The 11,108-nt window shown below is 34.4% G+C and overlaps 1 protein-coding gene across 3 annotated transcripts in view; it reads left to right on the forward strand.

The window, feature by feature from the left end:
* The first annotated feature begins 374 nt into the window (after positions 1-374).
* Positions 375-11,108, forward strand: part of arhgap45a (Rho GTPase activating protein 45a) — a 23,076-nt gene continuing 12,342 nt past the window's right edge. For 2 of the 3 annotated variants that reach the window (XM_043233475.1, XM_043233476.1), the window contains exons 1-6: positions 376-588; positions 2,333-2,711; positions 6,949-7,095; positions 7,345-7,429; positions 8,513-8,585; positions 10,382-10,457. In XM_043233475.1, the coding sequence (XP_043089410.1) occupies positions 508-588; positions 2,333-2,711; positions 6,949-7,095; positions 7,345-7,429; positions 8,513-8,585; positions 10,382-10,457 (841 nt within the window). In that variant the 5' untranslated portion in view covers positions 376-507. Of the gene's footprint in view, positions 589-2,332; positions 2,712-6,948; positions 7,096-7,344; positions 7,430-8,512; positions 8,586-10,381; positions 10,458-11,108 lie in introns of all 3 variants that reach the window. The other variant, XM_043233477.1, reaches the window with a different exon arrangement.

Genomic DNA, 11,108 nt, shown 5'->3' on the forward strand with positions numbered 1-11,108 from the left:
GAAACCTGCTATCTTAGAAAACAAAAGTAAATGCAATAGCTGCTAGTTTAGTTTTTTTTTACCCTATTCACCTGCAGTGTCTCGCCTTGGATGCACATTTTCTCAGTAATTGCAATTGCATTTATGCCGTAATTAGACTAAATCGCGAAGGCCGATTCTGTTAAATTTAACTAATTGCTCCCCAGCGTGGCTCACGTGACAGCTGAAGGTCTGGGAAACGAACCTCAATATATTGTGGCCCCAAAACAATTCGTTATTTATTTATTTTTTCCATCGAAGTCCCTGACCTCGACACAAGGCGGGTTTTTCCTGAAGAAACCTGTGCGTCCTCGAGACGGGCGCGCGCCGCGGCAGGAAGAGAAGGCGCGCGCGCGCGCGGGCGCGAGCGATGAACTATCATGATGGGGAAGTAACTGTCAGTCGCCTGTGGAGACATTTTCACAACTGTTTTGGTTCGTTTGTAAAGTTTTCGTGCGATTTCGGAGCGGCGGAGCAAACGGCGCGAACATGTTCTCTCGAAAGAAGAAGGAGCTGACGAATAAAGCGCCCCCAGCCTCCAAAAAGAGCAACTCCGCGCAAAACCCTTCGGTAAGAGACTAACGGCGCGTTAAAAAGACGAGTTCAGTTGAGTGATAAGTTGCTTCTAGCACTGTAAGCGTGTTTAATAAGTACGTGTGCTTTGTCAGATGGGCTTTCATTCATCCCGTTGATTTCCTTACATTAGTTCGCGACATAATTAAGTTTGAAAGGGTTAATGTACTCTATCCTGTATAGAATTGGGCACTTTTGGGGCTGCGATTCACTTGTAACGAATTCGTTCGCTCGGATGATTCGTTTCAGTGAATCGATTCTTTTAAGCGATTCGTTCGAGCCTCGACGCGTGCGCGGTCTAACCGCTCGACCGAATCGTTTAAAAGAATCGGTTCGAAAGAGCGAGTTGTTTCTCGAGCGAAGCGTTTAATGGCGCGCGCTGTCGCTGTAAAGCTGTCACCGGTGAGCGATGTCTGTCGAAGAGCACTCAGGGAGCACGTCTCGCTCGTTGTTTAAGCGAACAACACTAGAAATAAACTGAGAGGAAGTCGTGAGAGAGTCATATCAGAACAAGCAGCGGAGCCGGGCAGTTCCAGGAGGAAACAAGAATAGAGTAGATGTGAACCTAGAAGGGATTCACTTTTACTGTTAACAGGTAATGCGCTGATCTCAAGGACACTGCTTTCTTGGGTTTCTTTAGAGCAGGTCTTGATAAAAGCAGAACCAAAAGAGATAGTGAACACGAAATGAAAAAGTCCAAAACTAAGATTTTGGGGTCCACCAGTGTTATTTATCTCCAGTCAAATGATTCGAATTTTATTTTATATTACGCAAAAGAAAGATAAATTATAGTATCTGGATGAACTGTCACTTTAAAATGAATCAAAGTGACATTCAATCACCTTCAGACTTGCATGATTTAACTACTTTTTTTTTTTCGTGCGTGACATAATTCTGTATAGTAATTCTGAATAGTGTCCTCTCTGATTTTCTGTCTAATTTAGTTAGTTTAGGTTTCATTTAGTTTAATGGTGGGCTAAAATAAAGTCACTCCTAAATAAGTTTTAACCGGACGGATAAAGTAGGCAATACCAAAAAGTGCATTGAAATAATATAGCGAAGTTACATTTTAAACATTTATTTTAAAGTTAATCGATGCACCTTTTTAATGAACGCTTTCACAATATAATGCATGTAGTTATAAATACGTCTTTGTTTATAAAGACTAATAAGTGTTTATTTATAATCACTGAATGAGTTTTATACAGACAAAATAGCAAATAAAAAAAGTTAAAATAAATAAATGTATATTTAAAATGACAAAAACACAGTTAAAAATTAACTTAATAAACTTAAATTATAACTTAAAATTATATATTAAATTATTAATAATTAAATGCATGTTTTATAATTATACTTATTATATTATAATTTTTATAATAATTATAAAATATAATAACAATTCTATTTATATAAACTATTAAAATATTCATAAAAACTACACTAAAATTTACATTTAGTTTTTTCCAAAGCAACTTGAACATAATAATATAACAGTACTGAATCGCTGAATTAAAATCTTACTATTTCATTCAGTTTTTTTGTTATTATAGTGATTTGAATTTCTTATATTTGGGGTTTGTCATAAAATATGATACGACATTACATAATAAACTTATAAAGCATGCTATCTGTCTTCAACACGACTCCAGTATCATCTAGCATCATTCATAATATTCATCTCCATGGTCATCCGTCATTTACCCTTCACCCCTCTCTTTCCATCCCGTGTTAAACCCAGCTGTCCATCCTTCAGGAACACTTTCTTAACAACACTATCGATGGCTCCTGCGCACCGGCCCCTCCCGATCTGGGGCCCTTATCCTGTCCGGGAACACCGTCCCCCCACTCGAAGCTGGCGGCGTGCAGCTCGCCCGTCGGGACCCTCAAGCGGCCCTCGGGCCTCAGTCGTCACGCCAGCGCCGCCGGCTTCGCCTTCCAGACCTCGGGGACGTGGGGCTTCCATAAGGGCTATGTGCGGGCCGCTCTCGCCTACGGACACGGAGCGGAGTCTGCTGAGACGTCGGCCATCGAGGTGGAGGACATTCCCTCGCTGCTGCGAGACGTCGCCCGCTTCGCGGAGGCCGTGGAGAAACTGAAGGACATGGTGCTGGGAGAAGGTAGGAGTTTTATTAGCTGTGTTCGGTGCGAAAAAGGGCTTTTTAGAAACCATTTTGAGCTGATTAAATAGTTTTGGATTGTTGGTTTTTGTTTGTGTAGAGCAAAATAAATGTTAAGTTGAATATATATATATATATATATATATATATATATATATATATAATTCCAGATATATTTTTAATTAAATTGCAATTAAGAATATATAATTATTTAACATTTAAATAAATAATATAAATATATATATATATATATATATATATATATATATATATATATATATATATATATATATATATATATATGTAACGCTTTTGGTAAATATAAAGACAATTTATTTTTTTATATTTAAATATTAAATATTTAATTTAAATATTTAATATTTAAGTAAAAGAATTGATGCATAAAATCAAAGTAAAAATGTTTCTGCAAATATATTGTATGTAATATTTAGTTAAACTGCGACTAAAAAGGTTTAAATATTCAAATAATTCTCTTTTTTTTTAATATTGGTAAATTATTAAATTATTTATATACGTTTTGATATTTAAATAGTAAATAAAGATATTGTGGGATTAGTAAATATTGTGTAAAAAAAGTTATTTACTCACATTACCATATAGAAAATATATTTGTAATATTTTTAATTGTAATTATAGTCAATTATTTATTGTATATGATATTTACTCAAATTGCAATTACAGATTTGCAATATTTTGTGATAATATAATTCAAACATCAAACATAATATTTTAAATATGTGATATTTTAATAAAGGTATTTTTTATTATATATTAAAAATGTGTAGCATTTCTTGTTTCAAGAATTTTTGGTTAGTTAATTGAAATATACGTCCACTGTCGGGTTTGTTGTTTTTGTCCTTTAAACATATTTCTGTTTTTGTAGAGGGAATAAGACACTCGTGCCCGTTGCATAAATTGAAACTAGAACGTTAGATGCAACCGGCACGAAGTCTTCCCCTCGAGCCTCGTTTAGGGATGGGCGTTTATAATGCGTGTTTTTTTTCGTTGGGTTTCCATGGTGAAAGAGAGGAAGGAAGAGCAACCGTGCGTCAGATGTTTTCTTTGCAGCTTTCGGTTTGAGATTACACACGTCCGCTGGGCTGCACCTCTCCACCTTCCCTTAGAAGGGTGCTGCACACGCAGGGCCCTACGGAGAGCAGGCCGATTTCTCACGATGCAGTGGCGATGTGGTAGAATAATGAGGCTTTGATAAACGCCATCAGATATAGGTCGAGCGTTTCGAAGCTGGTAAGCGTGCAAATCGGTATTTCGCGCCTTACGATTTTTTTTTTGTACTGTGTGCACCTTGTCTGACTTTATTCAGCGCAGAGGGCAGGAGAGAGATGAATCACGTCAGCACCGTCTGCTTTATAAAGAGCAGAAGTCATTTGAGTCTCCTTAGGCCTCGTGGACTTCCTTAAAGCGTCGCTATTTTCATCGGCTCTACTTCCTGTTTATATCTGCCCCGCTTGCGGAGTTGCGATAGCGATGTTTCCAATGTCATCTCAAGGAAAATTATCATTTCAAATGCTGGCGCTACCCCAAAATATTTTTTTTTCCTGGCGTCTTTCTGAGATTTTGAGATACAGTGGCAGTGATTTAACTACGGGGGTTACTGCGGTTAATTAAAAGCATTTTTTGGGTTGAAAACGAAATAAAATATACGTGAAAATGAGAAACGCTGCCTTTGAAATCGGCTGGAGTGTAAAATGAAGCGCTAAAATTACTGACTGGATATAAAAAATGAAAGTGAAATAGAAAATAAATAAAGACGACAAAAGCACGTAACAAAATAGCAAAAAAGGAAACGAAAAGTTAAATGGAAAATATGAAAAACAGTTATGACGCGCAAGTAAGCAAAACTGAAATGAAAAGTAAACCTAGTAATATTTAAAAACGAATGCAAAAATACATCGAATAAAAATAACTATCAATAAATGAAAACAGAAAATATTGTAATAAGAATTCTAAATATAAATACAAATAATAGTATATAAATATGATTATATATATATATACTAAGTATATAATACTTTGTGTGTTGTTTAAAGGTCTTTAATGTTGGTTAAAGGCTGCATGACATGCAAATAAACTATAATACATAGAAACATTTAATTTTATTAATAAATAAAGGGGTCCCACTTTATGTTAAGTAGCCTTACCTGCTGTGTGCTACTTACATCAGCAATATTTATTATCGCCGATTGTGTTGCAAAACACTTTCGCTGTTATTGAGTGATATACGGGTAAGGTTATGGTTGGTTTTGGTGGTGTGGGTAGGTTTAAGGGTGAGTTAAGGCATAAGGGACAACGGGAATTAATTACAGATGTAATTACATACAGGTATTTTTTTCTAAACATAAGTGCGATGTAAAAACATGTATGCAGACAATAAGTGCGTTGATTCATTTAAATGTGCAGAAGTGCCACCTAATATAAAGTGGGACAAAAAAAAAAAATATATATATATATATATAAGATATATTTAAAATAAAAAGCACAAAGGATGTTGGCTAAAAGTTAAAATGCAAATTGAAAAAATTGAAAAAATGAAAAAAAATTGAAAAATTTTTGAATTGAAATTGAAAAGAAAAATTCTCAATTGAAAAAATTGAAATTGAAAAGAAATTCTCAATTGAAAAAAAAAAAAAGATATATAAAGTGGGACCAAAAAAATAAATAAATAAGATATATTTAAAATAAAAGCACAAAGCATGTTGGCTAAAAGTTAAAATGCAAATTGAAAAAATTGAAAAAAAATAGAAATTTTTTTTTTAATTGAAATTGAAAAAAATTGAAATTGAAAAAAAAATTCTCAATTGAAAAAAAAAAAAAACAATATTAAAAGCATAACAGAAAATAAAATCTGATGTTGGTTAATGTTCAAAATAATGTTTTGTTTTGAAATAGCTTTTTTTTTTAATGATTTAGTTCATTCTAGCGTTTCACCGGCTCGGTTGGGAAATAGCAAACCAGGGCTCTCGAGGGAGTCCACATGCATTCAACATTCCCCTCACTGTCTCCCGCCAAACTCGTCCTGGTCGCTTTCGAAATCCTTCACGACGCATTAAAGAGTCCAGGCCGCACACACGTGCGTAGGAGCCCGGCGCCGCATCAAAGACGGGGCGGCCGTTTGAAACCTTACCCTCTCGTGTTGTGCTTTTTGTGTCTTTCGCATTTTTGCGGACACCCACGCGTTCGGGCGCGCAGCAAGCACACAGGGACTTTTGTGGCGCGCGACAACAGCTATCATTGTCCCGGGGGGGGAACAGGATTGGGTTCCAGCGGGATAGAGCCAGGTTTTTCTTTGTTCGCGGCCGCTGACGTTGATTTGCACGAGTTCGAAGGCGTTTCGGGTTTGCGATGATTATAAGCAGATCAGCATGTTAGAAGGATTTCTGCTGGATCGTGAGACTGAGAAGACAAGAAATACAGCTTTGATCACAGGAATAAATGACGTTTAATGACACATAATGTCCGTTTCAAATGCATTGAAAAATTCTCTAAACTGTTTAATTTTTTAGCAAACGAACTTTGCTTGCACCCTCTTTGTTCCTAGTTTTTTTGCTATTGCTTTTTAAGAGATTTATCATGTAAAGAGTTCATGTTTTGGCCTGTTTATGTATGGAAAAATCGATTAAAAAAAATGACGTATTAAAAAAATAGACTATTATTTTTTTTAATTATTCAAAAAGGGGTAAATGCTGTAGAGCAAGTTATTCCATACGATTATTTTTCAATGCTTCACAAACTGTTGCAACTAGTTCTGCGTCTGTGATTTATGCATCTATTAATGATTTATTTTGCAGGCCGCGGCTTGAGTTTGTCAGGAAGCGAAGCATTAATAGTCGCAGTCGACGTTTTCATCTGATAAACCCGATGAACTCATTAGACGGTCGTAATGTCACACGCGCTCGGCATCAGCGCGTGTGTGCAGCTTCAAGTTCCCTTTTGCGGTAATAAGCAGAATGAAGTGCATTGTGGGTATCGGGCGGGTAGGAAGTGGACAAATAACTGACACGTTTCGGCGAAAATAATGCGGCAATAACGTGTCCCGGGGTGATTGTAAAGGGCCTAAACAGAGCGTCTGGACGCTCGCATGGAAACCCACGTGAATGCATTGCGTTTGGTTTAAAAAAAAATAAATGCGGTTTGAAACCGTAAACAAGCAGACGCTTGAACGACTGAATCAGGATGTTTTGTCGTCTCTCGGCAGTGAAAGAGGAGCCATGCAGCAGGCCGGCCGTTCACGAGTGTTTAGGGGAGGTCCTGCGTGTTTTGCGGCAGGTCATCAACACGTACCCTCTGCTGAACACGGTGGAAACGCTCACCGCGGCCGGAACGCTCATCTCAAAGGTCAAAGGTCAGTCCTCCTCTTCTTTAACTCCTGTCACTGGTTCCACGCTCTCACCCACGCATACAAATGACAGCTCAGCGCTAGCATCTGATAGCGCGCAACCAGCGCCTGATATTATGAAGGAGAAACGCGCGCTGAAATACAGGTGTTTCCACTTTTGCGTCTCGGTGTGATGTCACTTCTGGTTTTATTTGTTGTCGACGCAGAAGCGCGCGTTTGTGAGCGTGAAGTGCTTCTCTTCTCTGTGTTTGTCAGGGTTCAGTTATGAAGGCACCACTGACGCCCAGAAGAAAGACTTTGAGAAGGCCATTGAGACCATAGCTGTGGCCTTCAGCAGCAAGTAAGAGCCGCTGCTCGTACCTGCACATTTATTGTTTATAAATCAAAATAGAACTGTATTCAATAAAACGTCAATGAATGAAAAATAAATTAAAATGTTATGCATTTGATATAAATTAACATAAAATGCAATTACTGATATTATGTTTTTCTCTTTATATATATATATATATATATATATATATATATATATATATATATATATATATATATATATATAATATTGTGTTTTTCTTTTTATTTATATATATATATATATATATATATATATATATATATATATATAATTACATTATATATAATTATATTATATAATTTATTTAATCTAATATTATTTATGCTTCTTGTATCGGTTCATTTATTATTTATGAATCAAAATAGAGTTGTATTTAGTAAAATGTCAATGAATAAAAAATAAATACAAATTATATGCATTTAATATATAATTAATAAAATGCATTTTCTGTAATTTAATATTTTTAATGTATTATATATTCATATTTTACTCCTAATACTAATATAATATTATAAAATATATATATATATATATATATATATATATATATATATATATATATAAATGTAAAACTCAAATATAACTTTAATATTACTATTTATAAGTTATATTTATTTTATTTAATATTATTTCTAATATAATATAATATGTTTATGTTCAAGTATAATATACATATTTCCCTGAAAGCCACTTATAATGCAGGTAAATAAAGTATATTTTAATTATATATAAATATATCCATTATTTAAATATAACATTTAGTTATTATGAAATGATATATAATTTCATTTTTAAATATATTTAAAATAATGGCGTGTAAAATTGTGTATTTTTATGTTATATTTATACCACTTATAATGTAAGTAATTATATGTAAATATGTAAAAGATATGAATTTTACTTTTAATATTGTTTTTGAATTATGTGTGTATAATTAAGCTGTGCTAAGATTTACCAATATATTGTTTGCAATTAAAATGAACTTAATCAAGATATATTGACCGTTTCTTCTTCTCTATTTCTAGCTGATTATTGTGATATCTGAGCAGTATTTTCTCTCTCTGTCAGTGTTTCAGAGTTGTTGATGGGAGAGATTGACAGCACTACTCTTCTGTCCCTGCCTCCGACTGAAAAGAGCAGGGTGAGTGTGTGTGTGTGTGTGTGTGTGTGTGTGTGTGTGTGTGTGCGGATGTTGTTAGAAGCGTGTGTGTGTGGGTCGCTTCCTGCGTTGTCTTGCAAGCATATTGTTTCCTCCTCACCTCGACCGAGTCCCTGACGACTTCACAGTCTTCACTTCTTAGAACGACGGCGATGACAAATGAATGATTTTAATGTCCAGAACAGACACTCAGAACATTTCCCAGAACAGGCTCGCTTCCTTTAGTCGTCGCGTATGTCGTGCCGCTCTGAGTGTGTAGCGATTAGTCATTATTTAAAGCAGTTCAGTGTTATTTATAAGAAGGACTGTAAGCTCCTAACAAAAGTGGCTTATAAGGCGATATTATTTTAATATGAATGTAACTTTATTACATTTATTTTTAATGCAAAACAGTTAAAGTGTCCATATTATGGTTTATGAAAGGTGTATATATATATATATATATGTATTGGTTTTGGGAGTCATGCAAAAAACACTTTCATTTTCTTATAATATGCACTTTACCTTATTTGATCAGTAACTCCCAAACGATTCGTTCGCTGATTCGTTTTTGCAAACCCCTCCTGTGTTCGGTCGATTTCATTTAAACCAGGCGAAGAATGATGTGTGTTTTCATTCAGAGCAAGCTGAAAAGCCCAACAAGGGGGCGGGAAATATGCTAATCTTTCATTTTAAAGTCATCATGAAACGTCGTGGGTTTCGTTTTTTTTTTTTAATTACTCGTTTTGATGATTCTTTCTTTTGAGAGACAAAAAACTAAATACATGCTGCGCTTTTAGATTTATAACTTACACGCTGCATGAAAGATCGTTCACAAAAATTCATAGTAGGGGCACTTATAAAAATTATTTAAAAAAAAAAAAAAAAAAAAATATATATATATATATATATATATATATATATAAACATATATAAAAAATATTTATGGCAAAATATTATAATATAAATATATATATTATAGTAATTTATTATTAAATATTTTAAAGATCATATATAATATTTATTTATTTATTGTTTGTAAGACTATTTTCTAAATCATATTATTTTTGAATTAGCCTTTGATTCTGATGCCATAAAATAATACATTTATTTTACCGTTTTAATATACAGTTTATTATACAGTTAAATAACACTATTTGCTAAAATGTACCCTTTAACTAAAACATAGAAATGTAAAACAACTTATTTTTAATATTTATAACAAATGTGTATAATATAATACATTTATATTATAATATAATATGATAAATATTTATTGAAATATATAATACTTTTTACATTCATTCTAGCGCATGGTTTCCTGGACTGGGACTTTGAGCGGATAAAAAGCTAATTAATTAAATCATAAAAATGTAAAATTGAAATGAATGAGCAATTTAGAATAAAAACAGTCAAAATAAAACATAGAAAAAATATTAAATGTTTTATTTGCTTACCTACGTGTCATGTGACCATTAACCAACACCAAAGAATCAAAAGTGTTGTTAAATTATCGAAGGATTAACTTGAAATTCTCATGAGCAATTTAAGGAAATATTTTTAGTTTAATAGGAAATGCATATGATGGAGAGAGTGTTAAGTCTCTACCTCTTCAAGTAGTACTTTCAGCCACTATAAAGTGAAGTAATACTACAATAAAAGAAGAGAAGGAAGTGATATAAACTCTACTACATTCTGTATCCGACTGTAACCTCAAAATACACACCATTTATTTCTATAATGCACATTTTCATTAGAAATGTTCTAAGTAGCCATCTCTTTGCTGTGTGTGTGTTCAGTCGATGGAGGACCTGTACAGGGTGTCGTCGGGTCAGGGTCCTGAAGGAGGAGGGAAATACGACCATCAGGACTGCAGTGAGTGAATCCCTCGTTTATTGTCTTAATACGTGTATTCGTACCGAACCGTCACGGTACGGGCAGCATTACCACAAATACAGGCAATGCCACTCCGATCCAGAAGGGGGCGGTAACCGCCGGCGGAAGGACAGAGAACGCACACTTGAAAACAAAGCCCCCTAGGCAGTGACCGAGTGGAGTGCACTTTGAAGACTCAACCTCTCCCGTTCGGCGCAAAAACAAATATTCCATGACGTTTCATATTTGCGACGCTAAACTATTATTTATTGTGTAAATTAAAGGCTTTGTACTTGTAGTGCATCGCTGTAGAAAGGTCTGCTTTTATTTTATGTGCTTTTATAAAAGAAAGGAAACGGAGAGGCCGTGAGTTTTCTTTCTGTGAACAAATTAAGCAAATTATCTCAAAAATATTTTTATTTCCCCTTGTTTATCTGTTTACTAAATTAAATATATTTCTGAATTTTGTATTTTCACATCTAGGTGGAAAATCTATCTATCTATCTATCTATCCATCCATCCATCCATCCATCCATCCATCCATCCATTCATCCATCCATCTATCTATCTATATATCTATCCATCCATCCATCCATGTATCTATCTATCTATTCATCTATCCATCCATCCATCCATTCATCTATCCATCCA

The sequence above is a fragment of the Puntigrus tetrazona genome, unplaced genomic scaffold (assembly GCF_018831695.1).
Source record: "Puntigrus tetrazona isolate hp1 unplaced genomic scaffold, ASM1883169v1 S000000837, whole genome shotgun sequence".
Lineage (NCBI taxonomy): Eukaryota > Metazoa > Chordata > Actinopteri > Cypriniformes > Cyprinidae > Puntigrus > Puntigrus tetrazona.